We start from the raw sequence: 12,414 nt of genomic DNA, 5'->3' as shown, positions 1-12,414 counted from the left end.
AATCAATCAATTGTGCTCTTTATGTCAAGGCAAATTATGATCAACTTTCCTCCTTTGACTTGTCAAAGTCATTCCCTCCCCAAAGGCTGTCTAGAGTTTTTCTCTCAACTGATTAAAACACTTTGCTGAGAAGACTTTGCAGCACATTGGTGCAGAATCAACGTTGTGATAGAAGCTAGAGATGCCAATATATAGTCCACTTAGCCTTCATTGAGAAGATGCATGTTGACAACCAGTTATCATTAAACAGAGATGGAAATGTTCCATCATTTGCGCCATCATTCGAGGTTAGTATTTTTGCCAGCTGGCATTAGGCATTCAAAATTAAGCATCCCATAAAAAAGCTTCCTTAAGCAATCAGAAAGGGGTTAGTGTGTCATGCAGTACAATAAAGATGATGAATCCACCCATCATACAGTTAGTGCTTGTGAAACACTGACCAATTCATCATATATATTATACACACGCAGTGCTATAACAATAAAATACATCCGCTGGATGTTGACAAAGGATAAACGTCTTGAAGCTCTGGGTTTGCAGTTGGGAGCTACAAAAGTATAAATGTTCAGAGATTTATATACAGCTTCATTGTACTAAAACCTCAAAACGGTTTACAAAAAGAATAAACAGTAGAATTATCAGTAAAAGACTGTTGGAAATAACTATCTAAAAGTTAAAAAAATAAAATCAACAAGCTAATTAATAGTTAATACCAACCACCTGACATTTATGTAAATCCATTCATTTTATTTATAACATTTTAAACTGCCCTTCATCAGAAGATTTCAGGGCACTGAAGTTATATTTAAACAAAGAAACAAACAGCCACCAACAACGCTCATCTCGCTTTATTGGCCGAGGGAGCCAGCGTACAGCTTCTGGGTCATGTGGCCAGCATGACTCTGACGAACCAAAGCAGCGCATGTAAACATTTACCTTCCCACCAGAGCGGTACCTATTTATTTACTACTTTGACATGCTTTCAAACTGCTAGGTTAGCAGGAACAGGGATCGAGAATGGGAGCTCACCCCATTGCGGGGATTTGAACAGCCGACCTTTTGATCAGCAAGCCCTAGGCTCTGTTGTTTAGACCACCAACAACCTATAGATCCGACTAAAGACGTAAAACTGAAGAACTCCTAAAATACCATCTAAAATGTTTGGGTAATGGGAAAGTCTAAAGCTGTGCCTCATTTGGCCAGTGGTCCTGCCCAATGAGAGCCATAATCCAACAACATCTGGAGGGCCACAGGTTTCCTATCCCTGTCCTGGGTCCAGCTTTCCAGGGCAGCTATAAGCAGTGACCCTTCTGGGGCCCTGGCAGCTGCCCAAGGATGCCAGGAACTGATACTGGCCCCATTAGCACATCTCTGTCTTCTCAGCAGGGCTTTCTGTGATCCATCAATACAAAGGCTCAGTATTTAAATGTGAAAGGGAGCTATTAATTACTCCCCAGGAAGGAAGGTAACCAGCTTAGCCAGCTGGCTATAATGGTCATCATAAACCAGGATTTCAACATTGCTTGCCTAACAAGAAGACAAGCTAAGGGAAGCAGAAGGAGATATATATATATCCCCAGCCAATATGACTGCTTGAAACAAATTATTTATAACATCTTAAACAGAAACACACTAGCCAGAGCCTCTGGCTTTTAATTAACCTACAAAGAACACGTCAATCACACACATTTATCCTATTGTGAGATGAAGAAGACACATGGCAGGTAGAGATGCACTAAAAGAATTGCCAGCACCCAATCCAGAGAACATGCATGTGTGCTTCTTGTTCAGCCTTGGCTTCCCTCATCTATTATCTCCCTGGTTGTGTTGCCTGCCCACTTCTCCCACCCACTGCAACTAGTAGGACACCAAGTGATCAATAAATGTGATAAATAAAAAGCAGAAATGTGTGCAGGCACAGGTTTCCAGTTCCAGTTACAAACTACTGGGAACTCCTGTTTGCTATACAGGCAGTCCCTCTCTCTGGACAGGCAAACAAGCATCCCTCCCATGCTCACAGAAATGGAGAAAGGCCACCTGCATCAGAGATGGGGAGATCTGTGTTCCTGCACATGTTGTTGGACTCCAGCTCCCATCAGCCCCACGTAGCAGCTGGAGGGAACCAGGTGGCTGACCAACGCTGGTTTAGAGCATCATTTACAAGAGGGGACTTTTGTTTAGTTATTTCGGATGCAAGGTGGGCAGCTTGGCCATCTGTGGCCAGTAGGGGGCAGAAGAGACTCTATCTCAAGCTGCTACTGCCCTAAACTTAAGCGTCTCTCTCCTGCCCCCTTATTAGGACTTAACACAGTTCACATCTCTTACCCATCAGTAAGAGAAAAGGCTGCTGGGCATCTCCACACCGCAGTCCTATGTGGGTCTACTCAGAAGTAAGTCACACTGAGTTCAAAGGCAATGATTCCCATGAAATTACGATTGCCGTCTCAGTTTACAGTGGTACCTCGGGTTACATACGCTTCAGGTTACAGACTCCGCTAACCCAGAAATAGTACCTCAGGTTAAGAACTTTGCTTCAGGATGAGAACAGAAATAGTGCTCTGGCGGCGCAGCGGCAGCGGGAGGCCCCATTAGCTAAAGTGGTGCTTCAGGTTAAGAACAGTTTCAGGTTAAATACGGACCTCCGGAACGAATTAAATACTTAACCCGAGGTACCACTGTATCCGCAGCGCTGAAGGGGAGATTCGCATCATATCTTTTAAGAGCACAAAAGCTCTGTCCTGCAGCTTCACTCCTCCTACTCCGCATTGCACCCGGTTCGCACACATATATATTACATTAGCGGGGGGGACAGTCCCACGATCCATGTGCTCACACTTGAAATTCGTGGCAACTTCCAAGCTCATTCCGGCTCTTCTTTGAATGCACCATGGGCGGCTGTGGGTAGATCAAGGCACTCTGCACACGCTTAAGAGATGAAAGGGGCTGCAGCTTATGCCTCACTAAAAACCCGCCCCGTCTTTAAAGGACTTTTGGTTGGTGTTTTGTTTTTTTAAACCCCTGCCTGCATGGAGAGCACGCTCTCGAGTCCCTCCCTACCTCCGAACTGAGTCCTAATGGTAGTGCGCCCCCCCCTCGGCTTTCGCCTCCCACCGCCCCAAATCCGAATGAATCCCTCCCCCACCTTTTTCCTCGACGGAAGGGGCGGGGGGGCGACGTTTTCGGCGCCCCTCCCCCTCCCCGCCCCCTGCGCTGGGCAGCTGGAGGCTCGCTTGCCGCGCGGGCTCCCTCAGCAGTCCCGCTACTGCCGCGGGGCGGGCAGGAGGGAGAAGGGCGCTGCGTAGCTTTGCGCGCCGCCGCCGCCGCCGCCGCTGCCTCCTCTCCCAGGCAGGAAGCGAGAGAGCGCGGCTGGCCGTAGGAAGAGCAGCCGCCGCCGCCGCCCAGCATGCCCTCTCCTGCCCCAGGCGGCCTCCGCGCCTTGCGCTCTTCTTAGCCGAGTCGCCGCCTCAGCCTCGTCTTGGCCCCGGCCCCATGGTGGTTGGGGGGCAGCGCTCTGCTGCGGCGCGGGGAGGCGGCAGAGAACGAGAAGGAGGAAGGCATGGCCGCCCAGGGGGACAGCTGCAGCGTCAAGGTGGCCGTGAGGTGAGCTCGGCAGAAAAGAGCGGGGGGGGCGGGGGCGGGCTGGGAAAGAAAGACGTTCGGCGCAGGTGGGCGCAGACAAAGGGTGTCCCTCGCGCCGCTCGCTGCAGGCCGGTCCATTCATTCCGATCTGTCGGGGGTGGGGAGGGGAGCCTCCCTACGGCAGAGGGGAGCTTGTGCCATTGGTCTTCCCTCAGGTGACATGGGCATTTTTGGAAGCGGCGTGGGCTGGGCTGACTTGCCTACAGCGGTGATCCTGCCCTTGGCACACAGACCCGCGTTTGGGGGACTGTTAGACGGGCATCCTTGGGGAGAGGCGCGCGCCTCCGTCTGCAGGCAGGGGCGTGTGAGCTTTACCGGTTGTGGGGCATGTGTGACACATACACACTCCGATCCGTATTGTCCTGTTCCTCTTTGTCTCTGCTGCAGAGGGTCACCCGGAGTGGGGGGACTGTACTGTTCAATTGCTGGGCTGATCGGTCTCTGTGTTTATGCGCATGTGATTAGCCACATCAATATTTTGGCAGCCGCACCTCACACCGTCCTTTTTTCTCCTCCTTTTTGCCTCTCCTCTTTTACCCTGTGAGTTTAAACCCAAACCTCTTCTTACAATGAAATCCTGTTTCTGTCTGTGGAAGCCAGTTTTCTGCTGCTTCCATAAGTAATGTGCAAGAAGCAGGTTTGGAGTATTTGTCTCCTGAAGAGACCTAGAGCTGCCCCTCCCTATTTTTTTCTGAAGTCAAAGCAAGAGAGACAAGGAAATCCTGTATTTTGCACATTTGCTCTGCGTTTTGCTGCCTTTCCTTTCAGCCCCGTCTCTGCCTCTGTCTCTCTTTGCACACTCCATTTATCCCCGTTATTGATATTTCAGATAAATCCGCTGCTGTCAGGTTTCCGTACGGGCTGGCTGGTTCCTTCCCCTTGTTGAGCTCTTATCTCCCTCCAACAACAACGAAATCTGTTTTGTTTGGCTGTCAGTTCATTTTCCCTCTAACCAGAGTTTGTGCTTTAATCTGCCATATGCAGGTGCCTGATATCTTTTGAGCATCATCCTTTCGTTTGGGGTGGGGGTGGGGTGAGTCTGCCTATGCAGTGTCTTCTGTGAATGGCAGGACTGCTTCACACCCATCTCTTTCTCTCTCCCCCTCTCACACACTTTGCCAAATGCTGTCGCTCCCTAGCCATTTTGCTTCTTGTGAAAGTAATAATTGCATTGCAAGTACAACCTTCCCCTTTCGGTTCACCTGAAACCAGGCAATTTGCTTTCCCACTGCAGGAGAAGGGCGGTGTTAATGCAGTGGCAGACTGCCCAAGGTTTCTTCCTTTGTATTGACTCTTGCCGCTGAAGATGTATGCCCTTTGGATGTGTCTGTGCATTTGAAGGCTCTTTAATAAAAGAAACAGAGGCACTGTGGCCAGTGGAGTCCATGAGCTCTGCACAGGGAGAGCTGTGTTTTAGAGTGGGGAGGGTTAGCGATGGCTGTCTCAGGATATTGCCTTCAGTTCCCAATGCAGTCTGTCATCTGGAGACGTTAAGTGGTCTTTGTCAAATGGAATTGAAACGGTGATGGGAGAATTTATCCGAACACCAGACTAGTGTATGCTGAGCACAGATACCAGGAGCTGCCATTTTGGCAACCCTTCATTGCCTCTGTAAGGGTGGGAGGCACATTTGTGTGCAAAACCCTGTATTAAGATCAGACATGCCAAGTGTGGGTGAGGCCACTACCGCAGAGACGCTCACCTGGACATAGCATGGTTTCTGTTTGGGCTTCTTCATTTTGAATCTAAAGTGACAGAGCACCTTTTTAAAAAGCCTGAGAAATGGAGCCTTGTATTGTTTTGCTCCTTGCATAGCAGGGTACCATTGGTACACAGAAGCAAGGATGGATGGGCGGGAATCCTGAAATCTCTTGCTGTGTGATCACAAGCACTTCCCATCTGGCCAGGTTTGTCCAAAGACCATTAATTTATTGGCCTGAGGACTGTGAAAACAGGGTGGTTTTCCTGCCTCTCTTTCCTGGCTTGTGAACTCTCCACCCTTAGAACCTTTGGATGTGTGTGTGTGTAGGGCATCTCTGAGATACTCAGGATCTGGTTGTTTTAAGCAGGGAGGTCAAAGGAGAGAACTGTAGTTTACAAAACCACCTCCTCCTTGCCAAGTTAGTGTTCTTCTGTGGCAGGAATACAGGAGAACATTTTTCAGTCGAGCAGATGAGCCTCTGAGTATGTGTAGATAATGAAACAGAAAGTTGGGCAGACCTCCAGTCCATCAGACCTGGTGCTGAAAATTGACCCTTCTTTTTCCCTGCTCAGAGTGTAGGGGGAGGCACTGGATCTTACATATGATTTTGGCATTATTGCTCCAGACAGGTGTACTTCTCTATGGGGAACAGGCTTTACCTATTAGTGTTGTGACTATTTAAGTGTCTACATTTGCATCACACTAGCACAGGGCTCCTTATTTGGTGCAGACACTTCTCCTCCTTAGAAACTCAGCTTTTATTTTCAACAATCCCAAGTTTCTAGACCTTATGGTTTAGCTTTCCAAATGGATGACCATGGGTTAGTCTATAGCAGCAAAATTAACCAAGAGTACTGTGGTTAAAGACTAACACATTTCTATCTATCTATCTATCTATCTATCATCTATCTATCATGGCATAAGCTTTCATGGACTGAAGTTTTCATGGACCTAAGATGCATGAAGTGAAATCACAGTTGGCAGGTATGTGCATAAAAGAGAAAAATATGTAAGGTGTCAGTTGAAGGGCAATGTGTTTCAAAAAGTCCTTGTCATTGCCATTCAACTCCAACCTTACATTTTTCTTATTTTTACTCTTGTGTGTATATATACCTCCTAACTGAGATTTCACTTCAGGCATCTAACAAACTGGGCTTTAGTCTACAAAAACATACACCTCAATAAAAGCAGTGCTGTTCTTCAAGGTGCCACAGGCCCCCCTAGATTGCTAGTGGTTCGGTGAGAACCTGAGACTTGTGTCGAGTGCATTCTCAAGCCAAGTGGGACACAGCAGGATTTCCTGAGGTGAGGAGGAAGTCATTCTTCAGTTTTCATCTTAGCTGCTTATCTTTCCCCTCCTCTGCAAGTGCTCTTAGTTAAGCAGATATATGCAAGCCTTCTTAATTTGCATAATTCCGACAGATTTTTAAACACATTCTATAATTTGACGCTGGGGAGACAACAAAGAAACGAGGCAGTGGAAGAAGATGTGCTGTTTCAGTTAAATGTGCTTAAGCAGGGGGCCGTGAGGACTGGCATCGGGCATCATTCATTTCATTTGAAAGTGTTTGTCAAACTGCAAGTATGGTGAGATGAGAAGGGGACTGAGCTGAGGTGAGAAGGCCAGTTAGAGAAGAGATGGGTGGGGGTCTTGCCTGTGCCTTTGACAGACATCTGCCCCTCTCTCTCTGGTTCCACCTGTGCAATTCTTCTCTTTATAAACGGAAGGTAGCCTGCTTTGTCTGCTCTCTGTTTTGACTGAATCCAGTAGAAACTGCTTTTTTTTTTCTTTTGCCTTTGGCCATTTCAGAAACTAAAGGGAGGGGAATGAGTTTATTTTAAGGGCAAATTGAGGCTGCATCCTGCCCAAACAATACAGAAAATGCAGCCATTCCCATCTTCTTCTCCCTCCACTCCCTCCTTCCCATTGGGAACTGGCCACAGGAAAGCCCAGTTCTTAATCTTCTAACAATGCATATAGATGGGTAGATTTTCAGAAGCTCTTAGCAGTCACTGAAGCAGACATCAGAAATGCTTTGTGCTCAAGAGCTGAGCTCATTCTTCACACTGTGACTGAAAAATGTGAAAGAAGGGAATGACTTGGAATATATTTGGGGAAGTATGAAACCTTAATTGCCTTCCCCCTGTATTTGAAGCTGATCTGGCCTGTGTTCAGATGACAGTTTTGAGGGGTGTCTTGGGCTCCCTTCCTGAGAAAGTGAATTTGACATCTCCATCCATTGACTCATAGATCTCCTCTTGACAATATTCAAGCACTCTGATGTCGATATGTACAGTGTGCTAGCTTACTTAGAGAAACATGTTCAGAAAGCAAAATTGTTCTCTTAGGACAGCTACAAGGCTACATGTACTTGAGCGATGAGCTAAGAATTCTGAGAGAATTCATTGGAACTCTTCTTCATCTGAGCAATGCACAAGTATTTGCAATGGATGCAGGATATACGTAGTAAATGCTGGTTTTGACCTATAAAACAGTTCAGGACCACAATACCTCGAGCTGTCCTCTCCACATATGAATTGACCTGGACAAAAAACATTCCTCTTCTCCCAGTCCTTTGGCTAATTAAACAATCTATGGCCTTTTAAACTGTGTGTGGGGTTACTGCTATTGTCTGTTATTAGGCTTGTACTTTTGCATTTTTAATATTTAAACCACCCTCTGATTTTTGAATGAAGGGTGATATAAAAAAATTAATAAAAGTGAATAAATAATAATAGTAAGTGGGAAGTGGGGTGAAAAACAGAAGGGCGTCTGGATGATCACTCAGCCTTCGGTGGGTAGTACAACCTACACATGTGGAATGGAGAAGATCTGTCAGTGGATTGATTGATTGAATGAACATTTATTATTACAGCCAAACAGCCAGCATACTAGTCAGTGGATGGACCTTTCTGATAATGTGGCTCAGCTCCTTGAATATGGAGCAGACAGAAGGGAGATGGTTGCATAGTAACATCTGAGAAGCAGATCAAACACTGCTTAATATCTATAGAGTAGAGGTAGGGAACCTGTGGTGCTCTAGATGTTGGACTACAGCCCCCATCCACCCTAGCTATCATGGTCAGTGGTCAGGGATGAGGAGAGTTTGTACTCCAGAAGCATCTGGAGGGGCCACAAATTGCTCAACCCTGATATAAAAGAAGGACTGACACATTACAGTAGCCAATAAGGATGCTGCTGAGAACCACATTCCCATGGTGAGTTTTCCATTCTGGAGCTGTAATGTAGAGTAGCTTATCACATGGGCAGCCATCATTGAATGGAGAACCTCCATACCTTTCCCAAGCACTTCTAGAGATATCCTGTGAGGCCATGGAAACTCCTTATGCAGAGATGAGGATCTGTACAGCAGGCTGCCATCATATTAGAATTGTGGCACTGAGAAGTTTCCATTGGCATGTTGTTTTCATTCTCTGTGGTCATTGTAACCTGTCCACAGTGTCTGCAGAGAGTGGATTTTCACCCTCCATCCCACAATAAAATTGTGTTCGTGTGAACCAGTCATAAGACTAGTGAGTAAAAGGTCATTTAGTTGGTGCAGCTTTAACATTTTTGGGCCTGCTATGGTGTGGGCAGAGCCAGCCATGTGGATCCTTGTCTTCAGCTGTCATACAGCTGGTTCTGATGCAGTTGGTCCTAGACATGGTGTGGCGTCCCTTTAAATGTTGCAGCACCATCGTGGGACACACCCATGGAAAAGTGACTCTCCACATGCCAGTGCTTTGATATTTAAGGAGTGGGCCAATTCTTTGTTGCTTCATGATTCTCCATTTTATCGGTAGCATCTTCTAATTTGCATCATCAGCAGATTTCACTTATAGTTTCCTTGCCAACTGAAGCCAACTGAATGAAAATACTGGTTAAAAATGGGCTTCTGGATTGATCACTGAGAAACTCCACCCCTTAACTCCACTCTGGTTTGAAGGTCTGCCTTTTAACAAAACCCTTTCTCCATTTACTGTAGCCAGTTCCTTATCCATCTTACTGTACATATATATCCTCCAGTTTCATTAATAATTGCTGATGTGGTACTGCAGCGAATGCTTTATGGCATTTCCTTTGCCCAGAAAACCAATTATCTTCTCAAAAAAGAATATCAGATTAGTCTGGCAGAAGCCTGCACAACGCTCTCTCTCCCCCACTTCCTCCCACCTCCCCTAGAGCTCTACACGCCACTCCATTCATGTCTTGTTGTGACATGCCAGGTGATGGATAAATGTTCTTTCCCTTGTAGCCTGGGACTGTGGTGTTGTGCCAGACAGTGGCTGCACAATTAACCTTCAGCGACTCCATGTTGCCTCTTGTGTTATTTTCTTCCACATCTAATAATTATCTTTGTTCTACTTTTGTCTGTCACTGAGTGTGTCCTGCAAGCAGAAGCCTTTTTAAGCTTCTCAAACAAACAGCAAGGACAGTAACACTTTCTTTCAAGTGGTGCAACCACATACCTCTATGTGGGGGCCTTCTTTTTTATATATAGAAAAATTGGTAATGATCATCCTTCTCTCGATGTCTGCCTCCCTGCCAGCTTCCAACAGAATGGGTTGCCGTTTGCCTTACCAGCTGATCCGTTTATCCAGATTTCTCTTTAATCTTTTTCACATGATGATTTTTTAAAAAAATAAATAATAAACCGTTTTTAGTTTATGATGCCAACTTGCAGGCTTAGAGAGGTCTGTGTGGAATACTTAGAGACACATTCTTTGAAAGTGGAAGAAATCTGCTTTTCTGCCTCTGTTGGTTCTTTAGGTGTGATGAGGACTGTTTCAAACAGGCTTGTATCTGAGTCATTCCCCATATATTTCTCTCTCTCTTTTGAATTTGCAGTAGAGATTGAGGTTTTATATGCCCTCTCATTTTTTTTACAGACTTCAATGCAGCTTAGGAAATGGCATCTCAAACCAAGGAACTGACATGTGTGAAAGAAATAAAGGATTTTTGTTCTTACTTTAATTGCAATGCTATAGCATGTGATGTCAAACCTTTCAGCTTCTTCAGTGGTTTACAAGAGGGGGTTGGGGAACTGTCCAAGAGGCACCTTGCAATGGAACTGATTTAAATGGGAAATGCCAGATTTGCACGTGGCCAGATTGGTGTGTTTTTTTAAAGGGAGGAGTTGTTAGGGGAGCATTGACTGCAATACACTAGAGAGACAGTGGAGGTAAAGGATGAGAAACTAAATCCTAGAGAAACCAAAAACCAGTGAAAAGTCTCTCATGTCATTGCCCTTTGTACTGAAAAGGGGTAGGATACAGAGGGAATGGTGTTCTGCCTTCCTAACAATCAAGTCCCACATACAAACAATGGGGGGATCTGAATGGAGTTAAGTTTGTATCTTCTGAGAGAACTGCACATCCCTAGGGAGGCCAGGCCTACTTCTGACTTGGGAAGCCATTGACACCATTTGCTAACTGATGACACAGAATCTTCCTGCAGATCAGGGTTTTTGATACAGTAGTTTAATTCAAGCAGCTAAGAGCAGCTTTTCTTGCATACAGGGACCAGAGTGCAAAATTAAATCTATACGTGCTGCATCAGTTGTGTAGAGCTCGTGTATGTATTATTTGCCATTCCACCCCCTTTTAAATACTTAAGAACAAGTTTGATCAAGGATTTCCCCCCCACCCCCCAATCTGAATGTGCTTGAAACAGAAACACTGTCATTTTGTACAGAAGTGCATTTTGTACTGCTTTAAAATGACACCCACAGCAGGAAGAAGGGCCATCAGACCCTGGGCAGACTAAAAAATAATCACATTTATCTTGTTTGTGGATTGTCTTAAAAGCTTATTTGCTTAAATTCGTTTACATGTGCTTCATTAAGTTTTAAGTCTGCCTAATGTCCACTCCAGACCAATCTCAGACACCACAGTGCAATTTCTGGTCATTCTGAATGTCTGCGTAGCTTTTGGGACCAATTTAATGAAGGCTGTTTTAAGTCTGGCATTATGTTAACTTGGTTTGGTTTTGAAGGTGGAAATAATCTGAGCATAAAAACTCAGTCTCTGGCTGTCGTCAAAAGTGGCTTTGCAGGAGATAAACTGATTACGGTACTTTGTGGGTTTCCTGCTTGCTTGCACTATGATCTAGCAGGCTCTGCCCGCCTTAGTTCAGAAATTACCCACGCCCATTGTTGCATGCTCATATTCTTCAGCTCTTGGCTTCGCAAAGATTGCTCCTAGTCTCTTCTGGGCTGTTTAGTGTTTCAGCAAATAACTATGTAGAGTCCAGCTCAGTCACCCAGGATGGGTTGTTTCCACTGAAAATGCAAGCTTGTGATATCAGTAAACCTGAATGATAGCACTTAGTGTGGCCGGTTTTAAGGTTGCTCTGCGGTGATGGCGTATTGTGTGCCATTGTTTTTCACTGGTTTGAGAATCACAGGGTTTCTATGGGCCTGGTTTAGAACTGCTAGGCAAAAGAGCTAAACAGAACAAACAAACCTGTTGCATACCAATTGCCAGAGATGTGTGCTTTCAAGAAATAAAAATTAGAAAAATTAGATTGGCCTCGGAGCACTTCCTGAAGTGTCTGAGAGCTCTTGTCAGAGCTGAGGAGGGCCAGGAAATGGAGCTTGTGAAACTGGGGGGAGGAAGTAGATTTCTCAAGTTTATTTAAACCCTTGCAACCTCCAGACCTCAGCCACTTCTGTAAACATTCTTGCTGAAGCATGCCATGTCCTTGATCTCTCCAAGAGATGGAGCCCCCTGCTGCTAGTAACACTGCCCCCTCCCTCCTCATGTCTTACTCCAGCATATGCCTAGTGGCTTTTCCTTTTTGTAAGGGGCGGGGGTGAAATGGTAAGTTTTCAGTACTAGCCCCTTTGGGGCAAAAAGCAGGAGTATTCCATAGGAATTGGTTTCAGATGATAGCTTGCCAACTTGTTAATGGCGCTATGCTTGGTGAAAGAACACAAAGTGTGCCCCCCGCTTCCCAGTAGCTCCTTGCTCCCACGCTGCCAGTATTTACTCTGATGTCATTCAAGCCTCAGGAAGACGTGAAGGATGTAATTGGCGGGTATAGATGGAAGTGGGGGAGAGGGAGTGAAAAT

The 12,414-nt window shown here is 45.8% G+C and overlaps 1 protein-coding gene across 5 annotated transcripts in view; it reads left to right on the top strand.

Annotated features, from left to right (window-relative positions):
- The first annotated feature begins 3,248 nt into the window (after positions 1 to 3,248).
- KIF21B (kinesin family member 21B) overlaps positions 3,249 to 12,414 on the top strand; it is a 66,273-nt gene continuing 57,107 nt past the window's right edge. For 3 of the 5 annotated variants that reach the window (XM_082227059.1, XM_082227057.1, XM_082227055.1), the window contains exon 1: positions 3,250 to 3,600. In XM_082227059.1, coding sequence (XP_082083185.1) covers positions 3,557 to 3,600 — 44 coding nt within the window. In that variant the 5' untranslated portion in view covers positions 3,250 to 3,556. Of the gene's footprint in view, positions 3,601 to 12,414 lie in introns of all 5 variants that reach the window. The other 2 variants (XM_082227056.1, XM_082227058.1) reach the window with 2 other exon arrangements.

Source organism: Podarcis vaucheri (assembly GCF_965113315.1).
Source record: "Podarcis vaucheri genome assembly, chromosome: 6".
In the NCBI taxonomy this organism is placed as follows: domain Eukaryota; kingdom Metazoa; phylum Chordata; class Lepidosauria; order Squamata; family Lacertidae; genus Podarcis; species Podarcis vaucheri.
This window is presented reverse-complemented; position numbering and strand designations above follow the sequence as displayed.